The sequence below is a fragment of the Solanum lycopersicum genome, chromosome 7, assembly GCF_036512215.1.
Source record: "Solanum lycopersicum chromosome 7, SLM_r2.1".
Classification (NCBI taxonomy): Eukaryota; Viridiplantae; Streptophyta; class Magnoliopsida; order Solanales; family Solanaceae; genus Solanum; species Solanum lycopersicum.
The window spans coordinates 63,436,953-63,455,253 of record NC_090806.1 but is presented as its reverse complement, the minus strand read 5'-3'; the positions used below and the strand labels follow the sequence as shown (position 1 = coordinate 63,455,253).

At 33.1% G+C, this 18,301-nt stretch overlaps 3 protein-coding genes and 1 pseudogene across 6 annotated transcripts; 2 read left to right on the top strand and 2 right to left on the bottom strand.

Moving 5' to 3' along the window:
- Positions 1–5,099: 5,099 nt before the first annotated feature.
- LOC101252004 (uncharacterized) lies at positions 5,100–6,551 on the bottom strand. The gene is made up of 2 exons (XM_004243417.5): positions 5,801–6,551; positions 5,100–5,403 (listed from the first exon to the last, which is right to left on the bottom strand). Exons 1-2 carry the CDS (start codon positions 6,122–6,124, stop codon positions 5,227–5,229), a joined length of 501 nt encoding a protein of 166 aa, XP_004243465.1. The 5' UTR covers positions 6,125–6,551; the 3' UTR covers positions 5,100–5,226.
- A 152-nt stretch (positions 6,552–6,703) lies between these two features.
- LOC101251697 (uncharacterized) lies at positions 6,704–9,685 on the bottom strand. Its single transcript, XM_004243416.5, has 2 exons — positions 9,122–9,685; positions 6,704–7,097 (listed from the first exon to the last, which is right to left on the bottom strand). Exons 1-2 carry the CDS (start codon positions 9,443–9,445, stop codon positions 6,921–6,923), a joined length of 501 nt encoding a protein of 166 aa, XP_004243464.1. The 5' UTR covers positions 9,446–9,685; the 3' UTR covers positions 6,704–6,920.
- An 814-nt stretch (positions 9,686–10,499) lies between these two features.
- LOC101252302 (uncharacterized) lies at positions 10,500–18,298 on the top strand. Of its 4 annotated transcripts, none has more exons than XM_069287513.1 (5): positions 11,906–11,962; positions 12,028–12,117; positions 14,409–14,609; positions 16,868–16,947; positions 17,815–18,298. In XM_069287513.1, exons 3-5 carry the CDS (start codon positions 14,502–14,504, stop codon positions 17,882–17,884), a joined length of 258 nt encoding a protein of 85 aa, XP_069143614.1. In that variant the 5' UTR covers positions 11,906–11,962; positions 12,028–12,117; positions 14,409–14,501; the 3' UTR covers positions 17,885–18,298. The 4 variants fall into 4 exon arrangements, with proteins under 4 accessions (XP_010323815.1, XP_004243466.1, XP_069143614.1 ...); XM_069287514.1 differs by having other exon boundaries at positions 11,924–11,962; positions 14,341–14,609; XM_010325513.4 differs by lacking the exon at positions 12,028–12,117 and having other exon boundaries at positions 10,500–11,962; positions 14,341–14,609.
- Positions 16,600–16,664, top strand: LOC112941907 (U6atac minor spliceosomal RNA; annotated as a pseudogene).
- Positions 18,299–18,301: the final 3 nt, after the last annotated feature.

Sequence of the window (18,301 nt, the reverse complement as noted above, 5' to 3'; positions counted from 1 at the left end):
TAATTCTTAAGTATGATTTGCGAGCTGTTATATTTACCCTAGGCGAATTCAAAGAAGAGTACTCTTGTCATAAAAAAAAATGTCCGAAAATTTGATTAGTAAATTAATTAGTTCATTCTCTCTCTAGGAGATGAATTGAAGTTAGTTTTTGCAATTAAACATGCATCTTCATTACAAATATACTTATTTACGACAAATAACTTATTTTCTTGGAGAAAATATTTTCTAAATTTTTCGATCAACTGAAATGAAAAATCGAATGGTCAAATGAATTGTAGTACTATCTTCTTTGCCATCCTATTAATTACTATAGAGTAGTTAGGGATTTTATAGTTAAATGGTGATCATGAATAATAAGTTCATTTTACACAAATCTTTCTTTCCATAAATGTCCAAAATAATAATTAAATTATTCACATTTTGTGAAAGATAAAACGAATTTTCTTTCTTAAAGTTCCCGCAATATGCGGGGCCTAAGAAAGGGTACTTTTGACCTGGGCTAAAGATAATTATGGTGTATATCTAGTGTATATGGTATGTATAACACTGTACTATATACTGTGACATGCACATAACATACAAGTACATACAAAGATATACAAGTGTGTATAACCAACCATATGTTATCATGTGTATATCATATGCATATCTTGTATATTTTGTGTATGCCAGTGTATATGTCAAGTATATACATTGATATACATATGATGTACATATTTATTATGATATATACCATACAAGGAGAGAAAAAGTTGTGGAAGCCATGAGAGAGAACTTATTTGAAAATAGAAATTACGATTAAGAAAAAGAGTAACAAAGAGAGTTATTTAAGTTTCTGACTAATTTAAGAATGTTTAATGGAACGTGTTAAAGATAAATGATTTTCAATAATCATACATCCAACACTTTCGTTTAGTAGAAACAACACATCATGTATTCATCGAATGTCGAACCATTTCCAATTAACTTTCCTGAATTTTCTCAATTTTCTAAAAGATATTATGCAACGAAGTTTATTATTCTCTATGTATGCATTCTTAGACTATAAATTTTAATTCTCATTAGACAATATTTTACCCTGCTTTCTATGTCACGTGGATATCATATATGATCATATCAATCTTCAATTACAAAAGGCCAAAGTCATATGCAGCCACTCAAACTTGTCCCGATTATTCATTTAGACATCTCAACTAGACGTATTACCTATTGAACACTTCAACCATTCTGAATTTGAACCATTTGAACATTTTTTCGAGAATAAACAAAAAAAGAGGGTGTGTGAAATACACTCGCGCTGACATGTCAATTTGACCAATTAAATAATGACATGTGTTATTTTTTAATCCAAAAAATTATTTAAACATTATATTATAAAGTAAAAAAATTTAAGAAATTATTTTAAAGTAAAAAAAATGAAAAAAAAAAAACAAAACTTAAACACCACTTCCCTGCCCCTTCAACCGGAACAAAAAATACATTTCCTCTAACTCCATTAATGGTGACCCTCCCCTCCCCTCCTTGTACAGTTCCATCTTTAACCCAACAATTTTTTTTTTCATCAGCTTTTTTATTAATTATAACTTTTTACTTCATCTCGTTTTTTAGGTAGAGAAAGATGGGCAAAAAAATCTCTCCGAAAAAATTTATAAATGAAACAAAATGTTAAGAATTTTAAAACCATTAGAATTGTGGGGGAAGAAGATAAACACTAAGACTAAGAATTTTGAAATCATTAGAATGGTGGGGGAAGAAGATAACCATTGGTGTATGGGTATGGGGGTTGGGTTGGGGTTGATAGGAATAGGGAAGAAGAAGAACTGTTCTTCTTCTTTTTTGTTAATTTTTTTTTTTAAAAAATTAACTTAGGGGTATAAAGGGTATAAATTAAGAAAAAAAAAAGAAAAATATTATTTTTAATAAATTCACGCGCTCAAGGAAAGTGAATTACACGTTTTTGCCATGTCAGCATTTTGTGTCTAATAGGAATGACTTTTGAACAAATAAAGTGTTCAATTGGCACAAGGATTAGTTGAGGTGTCTAAATGAATTATGCGGACAACTTCGAGTGGCTGGAGATGACTTAGGCCATTACAAAATATTAGTCCATTTTGTTTGTCCATATATTAACTCTCTTAAGTCATAGTCTCCCCTTCTCTTCATTCATCTTTTTTTCCAAACTTCTCTAATTGTTTTGCCTGCATAAAAATCATAGCAATAAAATTAAAACAAAAAAAAAGGACCAAGTATTAAAATCGATGTTGCCAGCTGTTAGAGAAAACACATTTTTATCTATATCTTCAACACGTCCAATCATATGATGAAAACAAACAACTACCTTGTACATGTGTTGGATTCATTTGGATATATTTTTATTAGTCCAAGTAGTAACATAAGGAGCCAATTACATATACTTGGTAAAAATGTATTCTGAAATACCTGTGAGTAGAGGAAAGTTCCAAAAATAGCTATGGTAGCCACCAAGGGCATTGACTGGTTGAATTGGATTTTGAAAAATAATGATGGAGGAAACTATCACAACAATTCTTTTCATAGTGTTACCAATGCTAAATGTCAATGGAGAAATCTCATTTAGGGACATGTAGGACACTTGGTTGTACAAGTGATAGAACACACTTTGTGCCACCACCCACCTAAAACAAGAACAAAAAAATTTGCATAAAAATATTGACCAAACTTAAGTTGTTCAGACTCTTCAAAAATGTTACTACACCCGTCTGAAATCCTCAATAAATGCACTACTTTCAAAGGATTTGACATTGCATCTGATGACATTTTTGAAAAGTTTGAATAACGTAGGACCAAACGGAATGAGATTATATAATGTTTTTTACTATAAGTTTGTAAGATAGTGTGCTTACCAAATAAAATTAGGTCCAATTTGGGAGACTGCATTTTGCCATCCAAGTGCCCATACTTTTGGACCCTCAACAGCAATGGCTAAAGGGTGCAAGAATCAAAAGGGACATCATGGAAAGACAAGCATAGTAATTCATTGCTCCAACATATTTCCCTTTCATCCCTTTCTTTGAAAATATGTTTCTGAATACAAATGCCAAATTTGATATCATAGCTCCCATGAACCCTGCATGTTATGAAGCATTAGCAAAATAAATAAATCTCATATAATTAGTCTAAAATTTTGATGACAACGAACAGTGGCGAATCCAGAATTTCCATTCAGAGGATTTGAAAAAAAAGTAGCATGTCAACAATTTGAACTTGGAACCTCAAGGTGAGGTTTGAACCCCTTGATCACTAAGTCAACCTCTAATCTTATGTTCAGAACGTTCAAAATCAATATATAGAATATAAAAATTCTTAAAAATACCTTATATATACAATGTATTTTTTGACTAAAGGTTCGCAAGATTTTGATTCATTTCGTTCATTAACATGCCCAATTCCACTCACTGCTGAAATATATAGAGGCCTTTTGGTATTGTAAAATTTTGACAGGGCAATTTTCTTGGAGAAATATGATGAATTATGAGGTTTTGTACTAAAAAGGGTTTTATGTGAAGTTGTGGAAAGTACAAAAGATTTTGCTGTAGAGAAGGCCATTTGTGTTTTTATTTTCAAGAATATTTTAGTAATAGAAGGTAAAATAGTTATATGGAGAGAAATGTTGTATGTATTGGGGGTTTGAATTTATAGTAGCATTTGAAATCTAATGGTTACAACTTACAAATTGCAGAGTTTCTTTGAATATTACTCTGTACATATTGAATTTTGATTAGCTTCCTTTGGTATTTCTTAGCAGTTTCTTGTTATATTTGAAGTGTCCTTTTTACATGTATTTAAAGATACTTCATATTTGTTTTGGAGTCGTTGGAGTTACAATTAAATTTAGATTGCTTAATATAGAATTTTTTCTGGATGCAGTGTTTTCAATAAGATTTTCTCCATATTCAGAACTTGAACTCGAGATATCTGATTAAGGATAAAATAATTCAATTACTGCACCATAACTCATGTAAATGTTTGAGGTTGTTGATTTGTCATGTGTTACAGTCCAATTATAGTTTTGTACTACTAACATATTTTTCTTCTTGCATCTTTTGTTGAATTGTAGATGCATGTAAGAACATGTTTGGTAGGAGAGATAAGGAATAACTATATTTCGGATGAGTTTATTTAATATTTAGTTGGAATATAATTTATTTTGGAAATAATGATATTTTTATCTCACATTGAGGATGAAATAACTAATCTCAAAATAATTAATTTCGATTGATATAACTTGTTCTCAATTAAAAGTAAAAAGAAGAAGACGAAGAAGAATCATCATTCTAGTAGTATGGTGGAGACAATGATAACGTAATAATTTGTTTCAATTTATCTGTTTTATTTTTAAAAAAGTTTTTTTTCATAATTTTTTAATTATTGTATCTAAAGATATGTATAATGTATTAATAGTCATTTAATGAATGAAGTTTCAGATACTGGACCCTCACTATCCACATGCAGTCTCTAAGAATTAAATAAAATGTGAAATTAATGGTTCATTTTTTGTAAGACACCCACAGGGTGATGGATTTAGCATGTTATTGGACCCATGTCTTCTTGTCCCTTACTCTCAGCGTTAAAATTGAAGAGTTTATATAAAAGTTTAAATCCTATAAATTGTTCCTTGCTTTTAAATCAAGAACAATCCATGAGATTTAAAACTCCAGCATACTTTTTAAATAATTGTACTTATAGAAGCCTTGGGAGTTCATGTCCTTTTCAACATTTCATTAATTTTCTCTCAAGTTTTGTGCGTCACATATGTCCATTTGTACCTAAGTGCTTGATAGACATATTTGTTATACTGTATTGACCAGCTTAGAGACTACTTGTCAACAATTACATAGTGGTTTCCTATATTGACTTATAATTTGGAATTGTTAGAAACCATTACATCTCAAGTTCTTAGACATGCAATTAACAAGGATTATACATACAAAAATCCCAATTCTAAGTTAGCCTATGAAACTTAAGGGTGATGGGTCCGGCCCCTTTTATTCTTGTCCACTTAAATACTGAATTTAATTTGTTTGGTGCAGGACTCGAGACCTTAAAACTCATACACAAGATAGCATCAGAACTTTATATTAGCTAGGGAAACAGAAAAAAGAACTGATATGGTTTCTAGAGTTGAAATTGAAAGATCAATGCGAAAAGAAATATAAACTCTTCAATTCTAGCTTCCGAGTTGAAAGATTAAGCCCTCTTCTTCCTGCTTATCGCGGATATTTTTCCAATGCTAACACTCTTGCTAGAGTGAGGTAGAAGACCACGTAAAATCGCTAAAACAGCAAATCCTAGAAATGGATAGTACACCATCAACAACTTGTCTGATGCTTTTGCGGAATTCTTCATTTCACTTAGTATTGCCACCTGAAATTAGCAACATTGATTATGTGACCATGATACCAACAAGAATATACGTAGTAGTACAGTTCCAAAAGTGGGGTCTGGTGAGGGTGGGGTGTACGTAGATCTTATCCCTACCGTTGTGAGGCAGAGAGGTTGTTATTTATACATGTTTTCGAAGCAAGATTGTAAGCAATTTCTTCTCCCCACCCCCAAAAAGAAAAAGCTCATATCACCCAGAATACATCTGCTTCATCCGATACTGTTATCAAATTCCACTGATTTTATGAAACATCAAACACAAAAACAAGACAATTTGAAGATAGAACAACAATCTAATAATCTTCAATTAACAGAGTCAAGAGACATACAAGACAAATTGCAATTAGCCCCAAATATAAACAAAAAACAAATTTCTTACCATTGAAGTGAGAGTGGAAACACCATATAGCAAGGAGGTAGTTTTAATCCAAGATTTTCCAGCTGCAATGGCATAAAGACTAAGGAGGCAGATGGGCCAAGCAAAGAGAAGCTCCAACCAGATTAACCCAACAAAGAAATGGGGTTTCTCAGAAACCAAATAATCACCACATTCTTCAGTATACCAGCTCTTTAGGTCAACTAATACAGGGTGAAAAATGTGTTTAGGAAGGGCAGTTTGACCATCAAAAAGTGGTGCAACAATGGCCATGAAGAAGAAGTAGATGAAAAGAAGCAAGTCCAATAGCTTAACAAAACCACCCATTTTTTGTCTTCGTCTCTTTGCAGCAGCCCTCAACAGTAATGCTAATTCTGCAAATAATGTTTACCTTTGAAATCTCGCTCACTAGTCAATAATGAGTAGATCCAGAAGCATTTCTTTTTTATTTCTCTCTTTGTAGTTTAATTGGAGGAACTTTTTTAAGTTTTCTACAATAAAATATTGTGTCGTAGTTGCTTTTTTTTTTTTTAATGACAAGAAAATCCATCCTTTGCGTGCGCACAAGGTAAAACCCTAAAACCGCTTCTATGTAATAGCTCGCAAACTAAGCAAGTTTGGTTTAATGAGCTCGACCCAGAATGCAAACCCCTTGCTTTCGCTGGCAAGAAAGTTCAAAGCTCAAATCACTGGGCCACCCAGAAGGGTCTATCCCATATATTTTCCTCAATACTTTCCATTAATTAAAATTTTCCGTCAAGTAATGCTGTCAAAATCATCTGTTGAGAAACCAATTAATCCAATTGAAATAGATTGTATTAGTGTTGTAGAAAACTTAAATGGAGTCCCTATTTCTGGTATATAGTGCTTTGCTAGACTTTCTAGCAAGAAAATAGCAGCAAAACGTTGAGAACGAGAAGGAAATTATATCAAGATTTAAAACTAACAATGTCAGCATTTGTGAAACTACAACTCTTTGTGATTGTTTACGAGAAAACTCATGCACAAGCCATCAAAACTTAATGTCAACTCAAAGGAACCAATAACGGAACTTGATATGGTTTCTAGGTATCACTGCCTAAAGAAATACAAACTCTTCAATTCTAGCTTCCGAGTTGAAAGATTAAGCCCTCTTCTTCCTGCCTATGACGGATCTTTTTCCAATGCTCAGACTCTTGCCAGAATGAGGTATTAGACCACGTAAAATTGCTAAAATAGCAAATCCTAGAAACGGATAGTATATCATCAGCAACTTGTCTGATGCTCTCTCAGAATTCTTCATTTCACTTAGTATCGCCACCTGAAATTTGCAATATTGATTAGAAAAGCAAGGCATAAGCAGATGCAATTCCACTTGACTGCTATCTCAATTTGGGAACTGCTGCATTTCTAATATGACATTTTACTTTCATTGAGGATCAAATATTTTTAATTTGAGAAGATGTACAAATAAATGAAACCATGATTCTGAAACTAAAACGATGGCAACAGAACATGTCAAATCCTCCAACTGGAAACTCATTTATATTGGAAAAAATAAATGAGCATCTATCATGTGCTTCTAAGCTAGATAATGTGTTCCGGTGAACAATTTCAACATAAATATTTCAATTGTCAAATAACAAACAATTATAAAGGATAATTTCTTGAATTTGAATTGGACATTAACAAAGGAATTTGGGTGGGTGGGTGGGCGGGCAGGCAGTAAGGAGCTATGCACTGGCCCGGCCTCTCTAAGTGTCAGTTCAGAGGATCAGGAAACAGTTTAGTACTCAAAAATGACGATACAATCTGCAGCAAGATGGCAGGGAGGTATAATGATGATTTCTGGAAAAGAAGATTGTAACACAAATGATTCCTCGACAACCAGAAGCGCTAGCTAGACAAGTTGTTGTCTTATGTTTCTGGGACTCTTCTCTATTGCCCTATGTTCATGTTGGTTGTTGCTCTTGAATTATTCCAATGTTCATTATGTTACCTTCTTTAGCTCTTGAGTTTCCATTAATTGCTAATCGTCACACCCACCCACCTCCAAAAAGGGGAGGAAAGAAATGGAAAAAAGGAACAATATGAGGCTCGAGTAAGATTGATGGTTAATTGGTTTGGATATGTCCAATACCAAACAGTAGAAAACTAGCTAAGATGTCTGCATATATTTTCTATAATTTTCCTCTTTCAGAGAGACTAACTTGATTGGAGCCAAGATGGCCGTGATAGAAACAACATACCCAGTATGGTCCCACAAGTGGTGTTTGGAAGGGTTTGATATATACAAACCTTACTCCTACCTTTGTGAGGTAGAGAGGTTGTTTCCGGTACAACCTTGGCTCAAGAAAATCATTTTTCAGAACAAATTTGAAAGAAATGTAAAGAGTAAAAAAAATATATGAAAAGAAAAGAATCGACAGTAAAAATGTAAACGTTACGATACAGAAGTAAGAGAAACAAGGTACCCATGATACCGAGCTGGAGAAAAGAAAACAGATAACGAACTTCAACATTGCAGATCTGTAGTGGTAAATTAGAGTTCCAACTTTTCTTGAGAAGCTGAACATAGAGTTCCAACTTCCAAGCATACATCAACAACAACATATCCATCCCACAAGTAAGATCTGGGGAGGGTGGAGAACGCAAACCTTACCCCTACCTTTCTGGGGTAGAGAGGTTATTTCTGATAGGCTTTCGTCTCAAAAGAAAAGATATCAAAGCGAGGTTGTAAGTAAATATGACAGCAAGCTATCAAGATGCAATGCAAATGAAGCCACGTGTATTAATGCCACAGCAAAAAGAAAATTTAACACTGCTAATAAGGATAGGAGGCTAGCCCCCAACCACTCTCACATAAAGTGGGACCACACTCCGCTACCTCCTAATCTTTTACCCTCATTTTCAACCTCTACACTTTGCTATCAGGTTCATATCCTCACTAAGCTGAAATAGTATCATGTCTTGTCTCAGTTCTTCTCCGGCCTACTCTAATTCCACCAACCTCAAGCTCCGCCTACTTCCTTCACATTAATTTCTCAAATCATTTCCAACAACCATAAAAGTTCCAAAAGTTACAATCTTTCATCCTAGGGGTGATATCAATACAACTTAACTTATTCAGATAAACTAAAGCTTTCCAATGAATCAAGCCTACCACCCAGAATCCATCTGTTTCAACTTTCATCTCATAATGTTACTAAATTCCATGTAATTAAATCCAATTCGACTGATTTATGCAACATCAACCCCAAAACAAGACAATTTGAAGCTAGCACAAACATGCAAGACAAAATAGCATTTAGCCCCAAAAAATAAACAATAAGCAAATTAAATTACCATTGCAGTGAGAGTGGAAACACCATACATCAAGGAGGTAGTTTTAATCCAAGATTTTCCAGCTGCAATGGCATAAAGACTAAGGATGGAAAGGGGCCAAGCAAAGAGGAGCTCTAACCAGATTAAGCCAACAAAGAAATGGGGTTTCTCAGATACCAAATAATCACCATATTGTCGAGTGTACCAGCTCTTTAGGTTAACCAATACAGGAGGAAATATATGTTTAGGAAGGGCAACTTGGCCATCAAAGAGTGGTGCAACAATGGCGATTAACAAGAAGTAAACGAAAAGAAGCAAGTCCAATAGCTTAACAAAAGCACCCATTTTGGTCTTCGTCTCTTTGAATCAACAGAGGCAGGCACCTAACAGTTCACCGAATTTTGAAAATTATGTGTGTTTTTTTTGTTAGAGATGTCGCCCACTAGTTCACTACCATGAAAAGGGGATCTGAATGAATGAAGATCCACAAACATTTCTTTTATCTAATAATGTCTCAGTTTTCCTGTTAACGCCTACCACTTTGTTTGAACATGCTTCTTTGTTTGCACATGGTTAATTATATATTACAGAGAAAATGCGCGACTATCCCTTAATTTATATCCGAAATTATAAAGACATATTTATATTATATTAATTTTTATTGTTTTTGAACTTATTTTATAATTAATTATCTACCTCGTTTCTTTTCAGTCTAAGTGGCACTAGTTTTAAAAAAAAAAGTTAATCCGCATTAGGCCCACAAGATAGTATCACGTATATCGAAAATGATAGAAAATTGTTAATAAAATAAGTTCAGGATAATATGATCTTAGTATACTATAAGTGTGTCTCTAAAATTTCGGACATAGATTGAGGGATACTTGTGCATTATCCCTATATTATATTATATTCTGTTATATATTGTATAATAGATTATATGATTTTTCTGGATATTTATATATATAAATCTTTAATTGTTATCTAATGGATACACTATCACAGCAAAGCAATATGGTATACTTCTTCGATACTGTTCAGAAAAGACGAATACAATTCATTCAATTCGAATATTGCCTTTTGTCCTCCTCATTCATTCTACATCGTATAGACAATACAATACGTAACATCCATTCAAATTAAGCTGCCCCCACAAAAAGTTATACTTTGATGAGACGAAAGTATCAAATCTTATTAGGTTTTATGTCAAAATGAATGAGTTAAATTGAAATTGAATAATTTAAAATAGATTGAATTAATATAATATTGAGTTGAAATGAATAAAGTTAAAACATGCTAAGAATAAGTTGATTGATAATTATTGATCATTAAAAATTACTCTCATAATGTTGTGCTGATTACCATATAAATGCAAATATATTGTCTGAAGTCGTCATTTTTTGTGTCTAGAAATGCACATTTTTTCTTGTGTTATCCTTGTATAAAATTCCTTGCAGATGGACCTGAAAAATACATTATTATTATTGTTTTAGAGGTTGACTTGTCCTAGATAGAGTTTTAGTAGGGCTGTTCAAAATTGATGATTCGATCGAAGAAAAATTATTGATTTATCATTATCGAGTTATTGGTTTAGCAATTTTAAATTTTTTTGTTACCAGATCGATTTTTAACGGTTTGAAGTTTTTTGTTAACGGGTTGACTGATAATTCGATAGTAAATTACATAATTATATTTATATCATTTTGTATATAAAATTCTTGACATAGAGTTTGGTTTCCCATTTTTATTTAGGATTGTCTCAAACACTTATTATTCTATAATGTAAAAGTATTTGAGTTTGAGCAAGATGCATGCTTTATTTAGTTTGTCACCTTATTTCTAAGTTTTTTTCAATATTTTTTTCGATCAAATCTTAACCGCTAAATCGACAACGATCAAAATCGAAAAACCAATAACCGATAAGCTAATATCTCAATAATTCTATAACGATTTAACATCAATACAATCGTATAAACTTCAAATCAAACCAATAGAACTAGAGGTGGGCATTCGGTATTTCAGTTCGGGTTCAAATTTTTTTTTGTTTTTTCAATTTTCAGTTTTTGTAAATTGTATACCAAATACCGAACCGAAATATTTCGATTCGGTTTAGTTTTTGATAATTTGGTTCAATTTTATTAATTCGGTTCAATTTTATTAATTCGGTTCGATTTTTTAATGGGCCTGAGACGGCGCGGCTGCTGGCTGCTTGATGGCGGACGACGCGACTGCTGATTGCTTGATGGCAGAGACGCGGCTGCTGCTGACTGCTTGACGGCGCGGCTGCTGCTGCTGCTTCTGGCGGACGGCGTGGCTGTGACTGCTGCTTCTGGCTGGCGGAAGAGGAGAAGAGGAAGAGGAAGATGAAAGAGCCAAGAGGAAGATGAAAGACCAAGAAAAAGTCATGAGAAAGATGAAAGAGAAGAATAAGGCAATAGGCCATATGGTTTCTTTTTTTAAAAAAATTATTTAATATTAATAATTATTAATTAATATAATATAAATTATAGTATAATATTTTGATTTAAATCGAAATGTTGAAAGTCAAAATAATCCGTATCAAAAATCGAATTGAAATATCAAAAAATACAAAAAAATAAATCGAATATCGAATCAAAAACCGAAATATTAAAATCGAAATTCTAAAAAATTTCAATTCGGTTTGATGTTTCGGTGTTTATGTTCGGCCCCGAATAGAACACATTTATCCCACAGTAATGAAGGAAGGAAGGACTAAGGGCAAAATAGTCTTTTGATAATTTATTGAAGTGCTTAACCCCAAATCTCTTCCATTTAAACGCACATATTCGAGAAGTGTAATATTTCAATCCTCCTTGGACTCTGAAGATTTGCTTACAATTTAAGGTATACTTTTTGCTCTAATCTTCTTCTCGACTTTAAACCTAAATTGATTTTTTTGCTTGATGAAGCTTTTCTCGGTTGCTATTGATGTTGTTGTCGTCGTCGTCAGTATTGTGATATACTTGTTTTCATGTTCCGCATCTCCTCAGCTTCTTCATGTATGTAGAGTGCTGAATTAATTTTTAATATTTTCTGTTAGATTGATTATATAGTTACTGAAATTTATACAAATTCGATAAATTGAAATAGGTTAACTGAGTTCTGCTTTGGAGGATTACACTTTGTTATCTTTATTTAAGTAGGACGATTACACTTGTATCTTTCCTTATGCAAAAGACTCTAGCCAATTCGCAGACCTTTGAGCATGACTATGATTTGAGTTCTGTAAAACCAATGTACAAAAGGTCACTCTCCAATATAATGCTACTGATTTGTGAATTTGTGGATATTAATATCAAAACCTCCTAAAATCAATTAATACTATCTCATTTATAACATCTATCAGTATCAGATGTCTAGAGTCACATCACCAAAAACCTTCAACCTGACTATGCTTCTATTGAATTCTTTGGATTGGTATAGTCTTTTACTTCTTGATGGTATTACGAGAACTATCTTGGACTGAAAATGACAAAGTTAGAAACGGGGAGATGAAAAAAGGGGAAACTACAATGTCTCAAGTCTCAACATGTTTTGGAAGATGTATGTTTAAATTCCTTCATGCACTTCACATTTTTCTCCCTAGTATACATGTGAAATTGCAAGTTTAGTTGATTATTTCTTTTAGCTGATAAGTATTTCCTTTTGGTATGTGAATATACAGCAATTCTGAACCATCTTAGGGGTTGAAATATATGCTTAGTTTCGTGGTTTTTGTTTCCGTGTCTGTATGTATCAAGATACATATTGATGTGCAATTATTTAAGGAGAATATTGAACACTTGATGGACTAAAAGATGGAAGTATAGAGAGGAACTGATGCTTATAATATATAACCAAACATAGTTAAAAATATCTAGATCAAACTGGAACCTTGTATTAAGACTACAATTTTTTAAGAACAATATTATGCTAATATGAAAACTGTTCTTAATGTTGTTTTCCAGTAATACGTCTGTACAAATCTCTTTTAGACATACCAAAATCCAGCTAAAGAATAGAAGAAGACTTAGGGTTGTTGATTAGTTATATAATTGGTGAACTTTTGGACTTGGAGCATGTTTGGGATCGACATTTTTAAAGTGCTTTTAAGCCTAAAATAGTTTTAAATCACTTTTGTAGTGTATTTGTAAGATAGGATAGGGCTTTTAAGCAAATTCTTCCAAGCATGCTCTTAGTTTAAGTTCCAAGCCAGTATGTTGAAAAGAGTGTATTTTATTTATCCCACAACTAGAGTAGTTTTTTGAATAGATACTTTATTTTCTTAATGCTGTGTGGCAGCTAAATGAAGAATGTAAGCATATGGAATTTTAGAAAATTGAAGTAAATATGTTAAGAAACATGAATTATGAAACTTTTTAGAAAATACTTACAAATATAATAAACATGTGAAAGTAAGAAGTATTTATAAAATTTGTATAAATGTATTGTCAGTTTGATTTGATTCTTCTAGGTTAACATCGAACCAAATCAATGATGATTAAAACAATTTGACATCAAACTAAAACTAAGTAGGCGTTTGCCATGCGATATCATATAACGATATGGTATCATGAGGTGGAATCAATATTTGGACAACGCTGGTTCCATATCATGATGTGATTCCATATTTTCCAAAAATCATGATATGGAATCATATGAGAATACCATATCATGATTTGAGTTATTTTAATACAAAAATTGATTCACGAGTTTATATTTGTCAAAACAACCCCACATGTATATCACTAACCATTTATTTCACATATAAATAAAATTTATAATCATATCATTACTTTTTAAAAAATTTTATTCTCACCGACATAAAATTTACTATTCTCACTAACATATAGTCACTTTAACTCACACTTCACGATTGTTTGAGTAATAAAATCTTTAAGAGCACGTGAAAGGTGTTTCATTTTTTACTCAAATATATTGATGAAACAATTACTTAAGTGAATAACAAATAACTTTGTAATAATTTATTTTATGATTTTTTTTATTTATTTTAGTAATATTGAAAAAATAATTGGGGCTTTTTTAATAGTTTTAGAACTTATAGGATTTTTATGTTTATGAGAAAACATACAACACCAAAATTTCATATTGCATGTCCAAACAAAGCTTCAATTTCATCTCGATTCCATATCATGATACTATATCACATGGCCAAACGGGCCTAACTCAAATCACTAATGTTTTCTCTTCTCAATTTGATTTAAATTATTGATTTGATGCAGTTTGTCGGTTTTATCTGAATCCCTACTTTAGAACAAAAATTAGAAAATATTTTCCTTCTATTTGATAGACCCGATTTCGACCCGATTTAAGAGGGAGGAGAAAACACAAGTGTTGTATTGTCAAGGTTGGGCGAAAGGACATCAGACAGTAGAGAAGGAAGATGAGTTCTCCAGTACCCAGAAGAGAGAGTCCATGGGGTTTGCCAGAAGGTGATAACAGACAACCTAAGGCTCATAGATGCAACGACCGTGTTGAGGATGTTATTCAGGTCAGAATTTTATCTGCACTTTTATTTAAAATTATTGGTCTGAGTTCCTTTTCCATTTCTTAGATAGTCAGATCAATATTGATTAGTGAAATTTTGTAGCCATTCTGGTGGATATTAGTATTTCAGTCTAATTGAGTACTTCATCCATCCCAATTTAACTTTAAATTTGAATGCACACATTTTTCTTAAATTCTGTTTCTAGTTAAACTAAGACACTTAAATTGGGACGGAGGGAGTAATTTGTTTGCCTTTTTTAGATTCTAAAAGCACTCATATTATTAACTTGGATTTGTGGTAAGCCTGGAGATCAAACTCTGAAATTTGTTTCGGCCTATATTATCATTTACTAAAAATGAGAGAAAAAGTTGATGTGGGATTTCGAAGGTGGAGGAGTAACATTACTTGGGTATTCCAGCTTTAGGGTGGACCTAGTTCTAATCATGTCGAGAAAATGAACTTTGAACCTTAATATATAGCTCAAGTATCATATGGGAAGACTACAATCCATACACTTCCCAATTTTGGGATTCTAAACAGTACTCGACATGATGTGCTAAAAGATGGGGCCAATTAAGGACCATTTAGCTTCACTACTAGTCTACAAGCAGGTAAATGAAGAGTAACAATGTTTTGGTTGGGACACTGGATATTTTTGTGGTTTTTAAAGGAGAGTGTTTCTGGGCTTCAGCCACCTCTATGGGAATATGATGATTCAGAGGGTTTCAGAACTTTTTGTGTTATTCTGCATCTTCTTGAGGCCAGAAATTTTTCTTACTCCTTTGATTTCAAGTTGTTTGAGTTGTTTCCCTTTTTAGTGAGTTTAAAGAGTGTATGTTTTCTAATTTGACGACTCTTTGTTCCAACACTCTGCTCGGCATATTAAGGCCACAAGATTAAAAGACATTATGATACATTAAACATATCTTTAGTTAAGACTACAAGATTCAAAAGTCTTCTAGCTAATGATAAACATAGAGGAGGAACATCACAATTATTAAATACTACTACTAATAATAAGCGTAGAGGAGGCTGACCCCCTGCTTCTCCCACCCAAAGTGTGACCAAACTCGGTTACCTACTAACCTTCTAGCCTAATTCTTAGGCCTTGGCCTCCACCCCTTCCTATCTCAGCTTTAGTCCTCAGAAAGTTGAAGTTTTGTCAGGTCATGTCTAATCAGCTTCCCCCAGTTCTTCTTCAGCCTACTTCTACAGTTCTACCTCTTTCAACTCCTGTTACAACCAACCTCTCACACCTCCTTACTCGCCCATTCACCTACCTCCTCTTCACATGCCCGAGCCATCTCAGTCTTGCTCTCCTCAACTTGTGTGCTAGGATTCAGAACTTCCTTCATGTGAAACACCAGGATACTGATATGGAGTTTCAAACTTCTATACCAAATTCGTAAGCTACCTGTATGTGAAACTCCCTACAATATCATGGAGTCCAATCTTTTACAAGAGAAACTGGAGTTTTGCCATTTAAACTGACTTTGGTGTTGCCGCCGCCTTCATCCTATGGTTTCAACTTATCCTGTTTCTTCTGACACAATTCTTTCAGTTTCATCAAACAATATAAGAAATGAAAATCAAGAGAAATTCCATTGTGATGTTGGACTATGTATTAGAAATTTAGTTGTGGTGTACCTGCCTATACTGATATAATGATGCTTATACTCAAATAAATTGCTTCTTGTTTAGTTAAATAGTTCTTTTCGAACACGCTGCTGGCATATTGATTCTGATTCATATTGGTCCGTAAAATAAGTTCCATGTTTTCACTTATATGTCTTCAAATTACATTGGTGTAGTAGGTGGTATGTAGTATATAGATCTAGAAGCTTAGTATATTTACCTCCTTTATCAAAAAGATGATCTCATTCAATTTATGCTAAGGCAAATTTGCAGTAGTTCAAATATCGAGCATTAAAATGTAGCTACTGTTCTGTAGTGGTCTGCAAAGTGGCTATTTGTCCATTTTTCCCTCTATCTAGTGTTCGTAGGAAGAAGAGATGTTTGCATATCCCTCGTCAAGGATGATAATATCCTTTGATCTTTACCTGTTACCTGACCAGTCCATCCATTCATTGGTTACATTGTGCCCCTGGTTTCAGAATCAGATACTCAACCCTTTTGAATGTCTGAGTTCATCACTGACCATTTTACATCTTTTAGTATAACCCAGCATAATGTTCAACATACGCATTTTATGCTTGTTTGTCGTTTCTTTTTTCAGCTGACTAATTTGTAATTCTATGCAGGCATGTTTTGAAGGCAATCCATTTAAAACGATACCGGGGCCTTTCAAGCTATTCTGGCGGTGCATGCGTTCTAAGCCTGGGTAAGCTTCAAGACTTCAATTATTATTCCGTAGATCAGCTGTGAAATAATTGACATTGAAATAATTAGTCTTATCTCATTATATGTCATCAAACACAGCCTTACAGCAAACCATCTTCTAATAGATATTACAGTTTAAATAAAATGATTGATGAAAACATCTCTTGTTACTCTAAGTTATGTGTTGGCTTACGTTTTCTTTTGATTTATCTATAAGAGGTATTCGCTTACATTTTCTATTGATTTATCTATAAGAGGTATTGTAGTAAAGTTGAACATCTTAAACAATTAGTCTTTATAGAATACCAATAATTTGTTATTTTTATCTAAAAATACATACTCCTGAAGACTACTCGTACATAATACAAATAGGTTTCAAAATTTGGAGCCAACCCGAGTATCAAGTTTTGAAAATGATGAACTCGGTTGTTCGTTCTGAGCTTAGATGTGAAAGATTGAACAACTCAAACAGCAATGAACTTCAGTTTTGACAGCTTTGAAATTAATGGGAGATGAATTGTGTGGAAGGAAGATGTATTTTGGGGGTTGAAAATTTGAAAGGGATAAACTTGAAGAGAGAAATTGTAAGAAGGTGAGCCCTGGGGGAAAATTACAGTAAACATTGAAGAATACTTTAAGGGTATGTAAAATAGTTTTCAATCCTTATAGCCTGAATATTAAATATTTCGTGAATGAAACAAATAAACAAGCGGGAATCCTAAAAAAAACAAAAACTAAATGAAGAAAACTGTTTGGAATAGGTGCCATATTTGAAAGCTCTCTTTATTGCTTTCAGTCTGTACAAGTTTCTGTTCCTAAGTGATAAAGAGAAGGCTTTTCTAACTATTTATGCAACATGTTTGTGCAGGGAAGAGCCTACTGAGCCATTCTACTACTTGCAATTGGAACCTCCCAAGAGAGAAGTGAACCTTGAGTAGAGCTTCGTTTTTGTTAATTTCTAAACCTGTAATGAGGTTGTTTATGAATCTTATCACTCTAGGTTGTGTTACTTGGTGACAACAATCTGCACTTCAGAAGGTGGTTCATGGCGCAAATTTCCCTCAATGAAGATTGGAAGTTCATGTTATTTTATTTCCTGTTTCTGAATAAGCACGAATATCTAATATGAAATGATGTTGATACAGATAGAATTTTGAGATACTATACTGTTCTGTTCATGTCGAAGCAATGGTACAATTGCGCAAGTGTTGGCCACAAATGTGGTAAAAGTAGAATTCTGATTTTGTGCACTGCCTCTGTCCTTTTTTTCCCTCTTCTTGTTGCGTTCATTTTGACCAATGCTTTGTTCCTGCTCGTTATATATTCAATGACTACATGCCTGAAGTTCATAATAT